The sequence below is a fragment of the Danio rerio genome, chromosome 8, assembly GCF_052040795.2.
Source record: "Danio rerio strain M-AB ecotype USA chromosome 8, GRCz13ab, whole genome shotgun sequence".
Taxonomy (NCBI): Eukaryota; Metazoa; Chordata; class Actinopteri; order Cypriniformes; family Danionidae; genus Danio; species Danio rerio.
In genome coordinates, this window is record NC_141028.1 from 56,293,785 (window position 1) to 56,307,776 (window position 13,992).

General features: G+C 36.7%; 1 protein-coding gene and 1 long non-coding RNA gene across 8 annotated transcripts in view; both read left to right on the plus strand.

The window, feature by feature from the left end:
• Positions 1–13,992, plus strand: part of LOC147842870 (uncharacterized) — a 469,436-nt gene that overhangs the window by 246,185 nt on the left and 209,259 nt on the right. The window lies entirely within an intron of this gene.
• The window catches only part of tp73 (tumor protein p73), a 93,986-nt gene that overhangs the window by 53,486 nt on the left and 26,508 nt on the right, over positions 1–13,992 (plus strand). For all 7 annotated transcript variants that reach the window (XR_015496887.1, XR_015496888.1, XM_087262899.1 and 4 more), the window contains 2 exon segments: positions 8,552–8,738; positions 12,175–12,290. Coding sequence is in view for 5 of the 7 variants with exons in the window: in XM_087262899.1 (XP_087119025.1) it covers positions 8,552–8,738; positions 12,175–12,290 (303 nt within the window). In the remaining 2 variants the exon portion in view is untranslated.

Sequence of the window (13,992 nt, forward strand, 5' to 3'; positions counted from 1 at the left end):
TATATTATATTTATATTATTATATTATTATTATATTATATTATTTTTTATTACATTACATTATTATATTATAATATATTATATTATATTTATATTATTATTATATTATTATATTATATTATATAATTTTTATATTATTATTATATTATATTATATTATATTATATTATTATTATATTATTACATTATATTATTTTTATATTATTAATATAGTTTATTATATTATGTTATATTATATTATATTATATTATATTATATTATATTATATTATATTATATTATATTATATTATTATATTATATTATATTATATTATATTATATTATATTATATTATATTATATTATTATTATATTAATTAAATGTATATGATATCAAATTATATTATATATTATTTGAATTTATATTATATTGCATTATTTTACCTGAATTTATATTGTTTAAATTTATATTTTCTATATTTAACTATATTATATTTTATATTGATTTAGATTATATTATAATTAATTTGTGTAATTGTATATTATTAAAAAACTTTTATTTAGTTTTGAAATAGTCTTTGAAAATGATCCCGCAACCAAGTTTTAACTTTTGTTTAGCAACTCACTAGAAATCCAGACAAGTCGCTCTCTGGTTTTTATGCTTATCTGATTCTGGACATTGAACAAATGTACGGATTACAGCTAAATCTTTCATTTAGAAGAACTCTCAGAAATGAAGATAACTTCAAATCAGATGCAATAAAAATGGCATTTTAAGATGCACCTTTAACAAAAAATATTCTTTATAGTAGTTATAAACATGCTCTTGTAAAATGGTTAGTTCAAGGATTGCACTGAAAAAGCTGGGAAACTAAGAATTTAATCATCTACATTCATTGATTTTATAAGCATTTTAAATATCGTTGTACATACGGCTGCACTATATATATATTGTTTCAGAATCGTCATTGCAAATTCAAGATGGCATTATAGTTGTTCACGGACCACAGTTTAGGCATTTCATTTATAATAAAAGTTGACGTAAAAAACTTCATAAAAGTGAACATATGATTTCAATCGATTGAAATAAGTCATTATATAAGTTATAGTTTACTTACAGCTACTCACATTCTCCTATCAGGTTTGGTTTTTTATAAATCACAATTTTTGCATGGTTTGTGGCGTTTGTGTTAAATAATATATCAAATTTAGCTTTGTTTTTTAATTTACGACACATGCCAAATGGGAATCAGGATTTCAAAGCGCAGTCTTGGGCTGGAGGGGGTCCGGTTTGGTAACCACAGGATTTCATTGTTATTCGCAGACGATGTTATTCTGTTGGCTTCATTGAACATTACCTTCAGCATGCACTGGGGTGGTTTGCTGCTGAGTATGACGCGACTGGGATGAGAATTAGCACCGAGGCCATGGTGCTCCACCGGAAAAAGGTGGTTTGGAGGTTGGAGGAAAGTCCTTACCCCAGGTGGAGGAGTTCAAGTATCTTGGGGTTTTGTTCACAAGTGGGGGAAGGATGAAACGTGAGATTGACAGGCGGATTGACAGGCGGATTGGTGCAGCGGCAGCAGTAATGCGCTCGATGTATCAGTCCGTTGTGGTAAAGAAGGAGCTGAGCCGAAAGGCAAAGCTTTTGATTTACCGGTCAATCTACGTTCCTACTCTCACCTATGGTCATGAGCTTTGGGTCATGACTGAAAGGACAAGATCTCGGATACAAGCAGCCGAAATAGTTTCCTTCGTAGGGTGGCTGGGCGCACCCTTATAGATCACCTGAGGGGAGCTCAGAGTAGAGCCGCAGAAGTTAACTGAGGTGGCTCAGGCATCTGTGTCAGATGCCTCATGGACGCCTACCTAGGGAGGTGTTCCAGGCATTTCCCACCGGGAGGAGGCCTTGGGGAAGATTCAGGTCACGCTGCAGGGACTATGTCAACCGGTTGGCCTGGGAAAGCCTCTGGATCCCCCCGAAACTGAAGGAAGTGTCTGGGGAGAGGGAAGTCTGGGCTTCTCTCCTAAGACTGCTGGACCAAATACGGGCCAAGTTATTAGTTCTCAGTTAATGCGTCTGTTATACTATTGCGCAAACATATAATCTGCTGTATGCACTCAGTGGAGCAACATGGATTTCTCCACAAACTTAATCATTCCTAATCATCAGTGTGCTCCACACAGGTGAGTGGCTTTGTCAAACCACCTGTAGGACACTCACTTTCTCTCTTTTGTATAATTCATTCATTTATTCATCTTCCTTCGGCTTAGTCCCTTTATTTAACAGAAGTCGCCACAGCTGAATGAACCAGCAACTATGCCAGCATATGTTTTACACAGCGATTGCCCTTCCAGCAGCAACCCAGTACTGGGAATCACCTATACGCTCTCACATTCACACACATTCAATTCACCTATAGCACATGTGTTTGAAGCACCCACGCCACCACTGTGAAAACATGCAAACTCCACACACAAATGCCAAATAACCTAGCCAGGACTTGAACCAGCGACCTTCTTCTTCTGAAGACCACAGTGCTAAACACTGAGCCACCATGTCACCCCTCTTTTCTGTTTGATCGTAGATAAAAATTCAAAGAGACTTGTCATCGCATTCATATACCGCTACTCTCTGATGATTTGAGGTGCTTCTTCCACACTTATAAATAAATCACTTTGGATAAAAGCATCTGCTAAATGAGTAAAGGTAAAACTGTAATGGAACTCAACTTTTTCCACATTCAGATGTTGAGGTCGACACATTAATCCTCTTATCTTTCAATCGATTTCTCAGTTATTTCCCCTTCTTTCAACTGAATGAAGATTTGACCATGTTTTACCTTAAATACATGTTGTAGACTGTGAAGGGAGATGGATTGAGGGTAAAACAGTGGCGAGATGATGTGAATAAGGGTGTGTGTGTGTGTGACATATGCATGTTGAGACGTCTCTCTGCTAACACATCTGCACACAATGATTTATTCCCCTCTCTTCTCTCTCTGTGTATGTGTGTGTGTTTGTGTGTGTGTGTGTGTGTATGTGTGTGTTTGTGTGTGTGTGTGTGTGTGTGTGTGTGTGTGTGTGTGTGTGTGTGTGTGTGTGTGTGTGTGTGCGTGTGTTTGTGTGTGTGTTTGTGTGTGTGAAAGACTGTGTTTATGGTAATCATTTGCATAAACTCTGTGTGAAATCGTGAGAGGAGTCCGTGCTGATGCAGGGTTAAACGCGGTAAAGAGGCTATTACACCACTTCTACTGCAGATTTATGAGGACATCAGGGAAAACAGAATCATTTTTAAGTGTTTTTGTTGTTGTTTTTTTAATATTGTAGATGAAAAAAATACTGTAGATCTGTATGAGAAGGGTTAATGATAGCATCTAGCAAATTATTAGACTGCGTTTACAAGGCTGTTCTGATTGTTGGTTGCTTCAGTCAAATATTATTAATATTGTTATAATATGATTGTGTTTTGATATTCATCCATATTCTTTTCGGCTTAGTCCCTTTATTAATCAGGGGTCGCCACAGCGGAATGAACCGCCAACTTATCCAGCATATGTTTTATGCAGCGGATGCCCTTCCAGCTGCAACCCATCACTGGGAAACATCCGTAAACACTCATTCACACACATTCACCCAACTGACCTATAGCGCATGTCTTTGGACTTGTGAGGAAAAACGGAGCACGCGGAGGAAAACTTACGCCAACACAGGGAGAACATGCAAACTCCCAGCCAAGGCTCAAACCAGCGACCTTCTTGCTGTGAGGCGACAGCGCTACCCACTGCGCCACCACAAAGCCTAAAAGACAAAATTATTAGCCCTTAAATATTTTGCAAGTGTTGTTTAACGGAGTGAATTTTAAAACAAAACTTTTTTTAGACATAATAATATTAATTATTAATTTATAAGAACTAATTTCTTTTGTCTTTGCCATGATAATATTTTAGTAAATACATCATATTTTATTTACTATATAAAATATAAAACATTTACATATTTTGCAGATATATGTAAATTCAGCTTAAAGTGCATTTTTAAAGGCTTAATTAGATCAATTAGGCAAGTTTTGGGACAACAGTGGTTTGTTTTGTAGACAATTAAAAAATTTAATCGTAATAAAAATAATAATAATCATGGGGGACACAGTGGTGCAGTGGGTAGCACGATCGCCTCACAGCAGTGACTAGTTTGAGCCTTGGCTTTGTCAGTTGGCATTTCTGTGTGGAGTTTCCATGTTCTCCCCATATTGGCGTGGGTTTGCTCCGGAAATCATTTTCTGACAGACAGAAAACAAATGAATATTATATCCAGCTTTCCTTTAAATTCAGTCAACTATTTTTGATTCACAGTGAAGTTTTAGGGCTCTATTTTAACGTTATAGGCGCAGAGTATAGAGCGCATGGTGCAAAAGCATTTAGAACGTGTCTAAACCCACTTTTGCTATTTTAAGGACTGAAAAATACAGGGTTGTGCTTATTCTTAATGAGTTATGGGTGTGTTTTGAGCATAATGTGTGTTAAACCATCTCATATTCCTTTTAAGAGTCAGTTGCGTCACACTATGGTGCATATGCTATTAACATGGAGGACTATGTAAGTGGACAAACTGAACGCTTCACTAGCGAGAAAAGAGAGCATCTGCAGCTCGAGGGTAAAGAACGAGCCTCCTCCATTCAGCTTCTTTATTTTCCCTTTACTTTTACTCTCTACTCCTTTACTTTCGTGGATGAGAAAACGGTGTTGTACTCAGTCCACTGAAGACATCCATTAGCCTACATATTTAATTTAGTTTGTTAAGCGCAAAGATTTGTTTCAAAACTATTCCTAAATTCAGTTCTAATTTTCAGCAAACCAATAAATGAACAATAAAAACGAAGTGTGCTCAGAAAACTGTTATATCCAATCACACGTCCTATTTTTATGTCCCATATAGTGATGCATACATCTCAAAAACCTGACAGGTGGACAAATCTAAACTTTTTTATCATAACAAATATAAATATGCATATAATAAATACTGCGAATAATAATAACAACATTATACAAATGCAAATTGTCATGGATAAACTGAAAAAGACCCCCGATTTGAAGAAGGCATGGAGGCAGTGGTTTTTATATTTATGTAGAAAATAATAATTTTTGTAATATTACAATCCTTTTATTCTTTTCAAATGTAAAGATATTTGTGTATTGCTATACATCCTGTGTGTGTTAAGCAACGTGTAAGCATTTGGACCTGCATAGGCGCATAACTAACGCGCTCTCATTACTTTAGACCTGCTTTTAGTTGGTCAATTACGCAGTGTATTTTAGGTCCTCAAAACAGCAGCGCACATGTACCTTGACACACTTCTTTTATAGACCGGAACATACATGAGTCCACAAAGTGATGCAAATGGATTTACTATTTAAACAATGTGGCGCAAAACAGGAAAATAAGGGTTGCGCTGGTCTGAAAATAGCAACAAATCACGGCAAACGCATTTTGAGCCTTATTGTGCCAGGTGTATGATAGGGCCCTGAGTTTCATTCCAACCGTTATAATTTTATAAATGTGATAATTCCTCATTAGCATCACAGATTTGTATATATACTGTATGATGTCTCTTTCCTAAACATTATCTTATGAGAAACTACGACTTTACAGAATGTGTTTGCAACACGAGTAGCAAACTGTGTTCATGAGATTGATTCTGTCCCTGCACCTGGTGTACAATCTCCTTTTCATAAAATCTGAATCACATTAATACAAGTCCGCACAAAGCAAGTCTGTACATTTAGTTTTTGGGGGAATATTTGGGATGTCTTTATAGTTTTAGACAAGCTCTGACATGCGCCTTGTGTATGAGTGTGTGCGTGTGTGTGAGAGAGATACATGTCATCCGATGATGATGAATTAGTCTTCATCTGTATAAAAAAAAGGATATTCGGAACATATCTGGTTATTTAGAGTCATGAATGTATTGTTATGACAGAACCTGTAAAAAAAAAAAAAGAGCTCCACACTTACTTCATGTTGTCCCAACTTAAATATTTGCACAAATTTAACCCATGTGCATTGTTCAAAATTGACTACCCTTTTGTTTTATCAGGGATCAAAAAAATCCACTTAATTAAACTGCTGTAAAAATGCATCAGATTATGATTATTTTTTTAAATTTTGTACAATCTGTTAATCAGCCTCAGTCCTGATCAAAACTACTAAATTGTTTTGAAAATTACAGGATTTTAACTCTTTGATTGGCAAATTCACAAATGATGTCCCTGACACACACAAATTGACTTATTTTCAATATAAAAGTAATTCTGAACTGGATTTTTTTTACCTTTTATTACAGTCTTGGACGTGAACGATTAGTAACAACATTGGCTTTGATGCATTGTTAAATTTTCTTTTCGGCTTAGTCCCTTTATTAATCAGGGGTCGCCACAGCGGAATGAACCGCCAACTTATGCAGCATATGTTTCATGCAGCGGATGCCCTTCCAGCTGCAACCCATCACTGGGAAACATCCGTACACACTCATTCACACACATAGACTACGGACAATTTAGCTCACCCAATTGACCTATAGCGCATGTTTTTGGACTTGTGAGGGAAAACGGAGCACCCGGAGGAAACCCACGCCAACACAGGAAGAACATGCAAACTCACAGTCAAGGCTCGAACCAGCAACCTTCTTGCTGTGAGGCGACAGCGCTACCCACTGCGCCACCGCGAAGCCTAAAAGACAAAATTATTAGCCCTTAAATATTTTGCAAGTGTTGTTTAACGAAGTGAATTTTAAAACAAAACTTTTTTTAGACATAAGAATATTAATTAGCAATTTATTTTGTCTTTGCTGATCAAAACTACTAAATTGTTTTGAAAATTACAGGATTTTAACTCTTTGATTGGCAAATTCACAAATGATGTCCCTGACACACACAAATTGACTTATTTTTAATATAAAAGTAATTCTGAACTGGATTTTTTTTAACCTTTTATTACAGTCTTGGACGTGAATGATTAGTAACAACATTGGCTTTGATGCATTGTTAAATTTTCACTTTTTCTCCCTAATTTACTGTTGGTGGCAGTTTTTGCCCCATTGACTTCCATTATAACCACATTTGATGGTGCATAAATACACAGTCTTGAATTTTGTTTACTCTGTGTTGTTGTGAGAGCTGAGATGCATATTTAGATTTTCTTAGAACACATCAAGTGCACATCAACTCTCACACTCACCGACACACATGCACTCTTTAATTTACTGTAATACTCCATATAAAATCCAGAAACTAAGCTTTCTTTCTTTTTTTTTTGCACATGCCTATCTAAAGCAATCAATCAATAATGGGGATAATCAACAGTAACAAATCTGACCTCCTCCCAACTGGGAAAACCACCAATGATCCAAATGCATGATTATATGATGCCATGGTCTTGTAATCAAAAAATGTGTTTATAATGGAAGTCAATGGGGCAAAAACAGCCACCAACAGTAAAATCAGGAAGAACAAATGAAAATCAATCAAAAATAACGCATCAAAGGCAATGTTGTTTCATATATTCAAGACTTTGATAAAAGGTATAAATAATCCAGTCCACAAATACTTTTGAAATACTAAAAATACTTCAATCACCACAAATCAGTGACATCAATTGTGAATTTTTGCAATTAAAGAGTTGAAACCCTGTAATTTTTTCATCAATTTAGTAGATTCGATCAGGACTGAGGTTGATTAACAGAAAAATAAATATTTTTCTGATGCATTTTACGTTGATGCAGTTGCGCAGTAGGTAAAGCTGTCGCCATACAGCAAGAAGGTCGCTGGTTCGAGTCTCGGCTGGGTTAGTTGGTGTTTCTTTGTGGAGTTTGCATGTTCTCCCTGCATTCGTGTGAGTTTCCTCCGGGTGCTCTGGTTTCCCCCACAGGGGAATTGGGTTGGCTAAATTGTGTGAATGAGTGTGTGTGGATGTTTCCCAGAGATGGGTTGTTGCTGGAAGGGCATCCGCTGGGTAAAAACGTGTTAGATAAGTTGGCGGTTCATTCTGCTGTGGCGACCCAGGATAAATAAAGGGACTAAGTCAAAAGAAGAAAGACGCATTTTACAGCAGTTTGATTCAGTGGATGTTTTCATCCTGAACATAACAAAAGAGTAGTAAATTTGCCCATGGTGTATTGTTGGGTTTAAAAAAAAAAAATCTAAGCATTTTCTCAAAATTATGTGTCAAAATAAGATTTGTCATCAAAACTCATTCTGCTAGCTGAAACCCAGAAAAAGTTATGGCCAAATTAAGACACAAAATCATCTCAGAGTGGATGAAAACATCCACAACAGTACATACGGGCAATATAAAATATAACATACATAAATAATATAATATAAATAATAAAGTATAATTAATAAACTGTTCCAAAAAACACAAAATAATTGTGTTGTTTCAACTTATTTTAAATTAAAGTAGCTTATACAAGCAGCAAAAGTCATTTTTGAGTGAACAAGCAGTTTTTACAGCATTATTTGAAATCCTTCTGCATAACCAGCTATTAATTAATCTCTGTGTTGTTGTTTTTTCTCTGCAGTACTCTCCATTGCTCAAGAAATTATACTGTCAGATTGCAAAGACTTGTCCGATTCAGATCAAACTGGCATCTTCACCCCCGAACGGCAGTGTGATCCGAGCCATGCCCATCTACAAGAAGGCTGAGCACGTCACAGAGGTGGTCAAACGTTGCCCGAATCACGAACTCGGACGGGACTTCAACGAAAGTATGTCAAAGTCATTCTGTAAAGACACTTTTTAATTGTGTTCGTTCAGCGACAGACACATTCTTATCAACACTTCATATTTCAGGCATTGCAGGTATGGAAAATGGAAAAATATAATAATAATAATAAAGTATTGAATACAAACAATTGTACTCATTGGAAAGTTGTATTGCTGTGAGTTGAGAACGTTAATTATAAAGTAGAAACAATAATACTCAGTCCTCCTTCACATTCAGTCAGTTGCTAAGACTGTCCAGTCTGTTGACATTATCGGGGGACAATGTGGCCCTTTTCTTTTGAATGATGCGAGCTGAGAGTGCAACGCAGTCTCACGGCAATTCGTAACTTTTTGATTTAGTGGCTACAGACGTTTATGCAGGTTTGTAGCTAAGAAACACGGAAGCACACACACAGTCAGACAGACACGCACACACACACACACCACAGGTCAGGCGGAGCGACTCCCTTCAGATTCAACACATGATCGCGTTCACCAAATTTGCTTAAACCAGGGGTGTCCAAACTACGGCCCGCAGGTCATCTGCGGCCCGCAATCAGTTTTGTGGCGGCCCACGAGGCTTTTTATAAATATTAATAGAATCTGGCTCGCTATACAAAAATGAACGTAATTCAATAAATAACCACCGGGTGTCGCTATTACATGCCTTCAATTAGGCAGCAGTTCTTGTTATGATGTAAAACTAACCAACCAAACTGAAGGAAACATAATTGATGATCACGTTTTGGCGAGCCATGGCGCACCAAATAAAGGAAAATCAACAGTGAGTGCAGGAAGTTTCAGTCACGTTGGGGCAAAGAATATTTCTTCACAGAGGTCAGAGGGAAATGTATCTGTTTATTTTGGCAGGAATCAGTTGCAGTAATGAAGGAATATAATATTAAAAGACATTATGAAACAAAACATCAGGCCTTCAGCTCTTATGCTGGTGCCGAACGAGATCAAAAAGTAAAACAATTAGCAGCTGCTCTATCAGCTCAACAACAGCAGTTTTTTGTGCTAATAAAGTGCAAGAAAAATCTACACTGCACTGCAAAAAATGCTTTTTTATTTAGATTTTTTGTCTTGTTTTATGTCCAAATCTCTAAAAAAAAATCTTAAATAAAGTAGAATTTTCTAATTTGTTTTGGGAAATAATATGGCAATATTAAGTGAATTTTTCCCTTAAACAAGCAAATTAATCTGCCAATGGGGTAAGCAAAATAATCTTGTTTTTCCTTTTGACATAAGATTATTTTGCTTACCCCATTGGCAGATTAATTTGCCTGTTTTAAGGAAAAACTCACTTAATATTAGCATATTATTTCTCAAAACAAGACAATATGTTTTGCTTGTCTAGAAACATTTTTTGATTTGAGAATTTTTAGATATTTGGACTCGAAACAAGACAAAAAATCTAAGTAAGAAAAGCATTTTTTGCAGTGTGGCTAGTTATGAAGTAGTTAAGCTAATCGCACAGCACAGGAAAATTTGAAAATGTAAAATTTGACCCGGGACAACGTTTTTTTTTTTGCATCTGGCCCTCGGCCCAAAAAGTTTGGACACCCCTGGCTTAAACTAAGCTTTCTAAAGTATGACTGTATTTCACAGGGATTCTGACACAACAACGCGAAGCATCCGCTTGCGTGTGAGGGGGAAACAGGTCAAACTTAATGACACATTTGATGGCTCATGCTGAAAGGCAGAGAAATGCGCTGTCTTTGACAGCTCGCGACTTCATGTCACTTTCTGAGTACATTTACATGGACACCAATACTCTGATTTTAATATGATTAAGATAATACTCTTATTAAGAGTCTACCATGTAAGCAGCAATTTTTGTCTACCTTAAAGGACCACCAAGTCATGAAATGCGGAGGTTTTTCTTTCCGTTCGCCATGCGGTATCAAACTCCATTAAAACAGAAGTCGAAAGTTAAAAATGAAACATACGAAATTGCATGAAACTCTGGAGAAAACGATGGATAGCCTGGTGATGCGACATTAAATGTTTTATACTGAAAGTTACCTTCAAAAAGCGCTTCCTTGGCCTTATTTATATTTCTTTGCATGTTGAACACACATCGATCACAACAGGAAATTAAAAAAACAGCAACTGCGTTAATTGCGTTAATTTTTTTTACGCGTTATTTATTTCAAATTAATCGCATGCTTTATGGCACTAATTTTGACAGCACTAGTTTATATGTAATTTTATATTATGGATAAGGCGTAAAACAAAAAAATGTTCATCCAATTAAATATTGTCGGACCGACACATAACTTAATTATGACAGGTATTTTAAACTGTCTGTCAACAAATTTAAGATTCGTGTGTTTATGACTTAAGGAGGGCAGGGAGGGTCGTAAATCTCTAAGCTAGAATGCTAATGCTAGCATTCTGGCAGATAACCTACATAGATGTATACACTAGATGTCACCTGGCCTATTGTTGTCTATTGGACGGAATGCGTCAATAGCGCCGCCATCTTGCTACAGGGTAGCGCTCCTTTGAAATGAATGCGGGACCAAGGTACAGTGGAGGACTGTGGCCATCCAAAGCCAGAGATATACACATATACACATATATCTATGATCGGGAGTTTTCCTGGATGTTAGTATGTAATTTCTTTTTTGTAATTACGAAAATTATAATTTTACATCACTTTTCTATTGATGGATCAGTGACCGCACGGGCATTCCTGACAAAAAGCTTGTGTTTGTGTGTACAGAAATGTACTATTCACCCTCCCTGTTAAATCTAATCTAATCCGTGTCCTGAAACAAAGCACCTCTACTGCTATTACTTCTCATACTGACGGAGGGAGCGACTCGTTTGTGAATGAATCCCCCGAACGACTCTTTCACTAACGTTAGCCGACAATAATACAAGTTTCTGGCAGCGCAGCATCTCGTTGTCATATTTCTTTTGCATTGTTTGCAGATTTTATTCAACAAATCTAGCATAAGCCGAGTGTTTAGTGCGAGTTGGTGCTACTTTGCCGTATGGTGAATGCAGTAAGTGACTGTTATCATCAATAACGTTACCTGATTAGCACAAAAGTTCAGAACATACAAAAACATAAAAAAACTTAATATTAACTATGGAATGTTCTGCCTTTGTGCTTTGTTTTCTTTGTTTGCTCATTACTACACCCGTAGACAGCGCTAAAGTCCCGCATCTTCACGTAATAACACTGTCTTGACTAGTGCGGTTGAATGACATTTGTCCTGGGAGCACTGTACCAATGTGGTGGCGCTATTGACGCATGCTCAGGGTCCCTATGCGATATCTAGTGTATATATCTATGGATAACCTACTGCACCTTTAATTTAATACTGATAATAACAACTAAAAAATTAATTTTAATTATATGAAACCTTTAAGGAAGTATCTATGTTGTTCATCCTCCTGTAATTCTGAATCTTTGTTTTCCAGGTCAGACGGCTCCTGCCAGTCATTTGATAAGAGTAGAGGGCAATAATCTGTGTCAGTATGTGGACGACCCAGTAACAGGTCGACAGAGTGTTCTGGTCCCGTATGAGTCTCCACAGGTCAGTTCAGCAGATGCTGATTTATATACAGTTGAAGTCATAATTATTTGCCCTCCTGTGATTTATTATTATTATTTTTGGAATTTTCAAATGGTTAGCACTGTCGCCTTACAGCAAGAAGGTTCGAGTCCCAGCTGGATCAGTTGGCATTTCTGTGTGGAGTTCGGATGTTTCTTCCCGTGTTTGTGTGGGTTTCCTTCGGGAACTCCCCCACAGACCAAAGACATATGGGTGAATTGAATAAACTAAATCGGTCGTAGTGTATGAGTGTGAATGAGGATGTATGGATGTTTCCCAGTACTGGGTTGCAGATTGATGGGCATACGCTGTGTAAAACATATACTGGATAAGTTGTCGACCCCTGATAAATAAAGGGACTAAGCCGAGGGAGAATGAACAAATAAAATAAAAAACTATTAAAAAATGTTTAATTAAATTAAAATATTTATTCCATTGTGGCGACCCTTGATTAATAAAGGGACTAAGCTGAAATGAAAAAAATAAATGATGAATGAACAGTTTTTGATCACATTGTTTTTATTTTGTAGGTTTTGAATGCACAGTCACAAAAGCACACAGACATACACTGTAAAAAATGCAATACAATTGATTTGTGTTGGGTCAATATGACGGAATTAAGTTAGCTTATTTAGTTTTAGGGGTTGAACATAAAGAATGAAGTTAAATATTTAATATATATTATTTAATATATATAAGTTAATATAACTTACCCCCCCCCCAAACCCCCAAACAAAAACCTCAAGAATTGTGTTGTTTCAGCTCATTTTAAATAAGCATTTTAACCAAACAAAGAATATTATTTTTTTGAGTGTATTGTGAATTCTTACAGACACTCTCAGAGCACCGTGTCTGTAAATAAGTGCACACATTTACAGATTTACATTTGAGATGGTAAAATTGCAGTCATCATTCGGTTCAGGACGCTAAACATGTTCTGACAGGCTTTAAATAGCCCAGGGATTATTCTTAGTAACAATACCTGTAGTTATTCCTCTTTTCCCACTGTTGCTCCGTTATCTTATATTGCGATTAACATCAACTTGTTGGCGCCACCTGGAGGTATTTTCTATTATAGATTACCTTTAATACTTATCTTACATTCATTCATTTCCTTTTCAGTTTAGTCCCTTTATTAATCAGCTGTCGCCACAGTGGAATGAACCACCAACTTATCCAGCATATGTTTTACACAGTGGATGCCTTTTAGGCTGCAACCTAGTACTGGGAAATATCTATACACACTCATACACTTCGGCCAATTTACTTTATTCAGTTCACCTATAGCGCATGTCTTGGGACTCTGGGGGAGACCGGAGTACCCAGAGGAAACCCACACCAACACGGGGAAAACATGCAAATGTTGCATTATAAATCGAGACTCATCAGACCAGGCAACGTTTTCCCAAATTTCTATTGTCCAGTTTTGGTGAGCCTGTGTGAATTGTAGCCTCAGATTCCTGTTCTTAGCTGACAGGAGTGACACCCTGTGTGGTCTTCTGCTGCTGTAGCCCATCCGCCTCAATGTTGGACCTGTTGTGTGTTCAGAGATGCTCTTCTGCATAGTTCGGTTGTACAGAGTGGTTATTTGAGTTACTATTGCCTTTCTATTAGCTGAAACCAGTCTGGCCATTCCCCTCTGACCTCTCAACAAGGCATTTGTGCCCACAGAACTGTCGCTCAC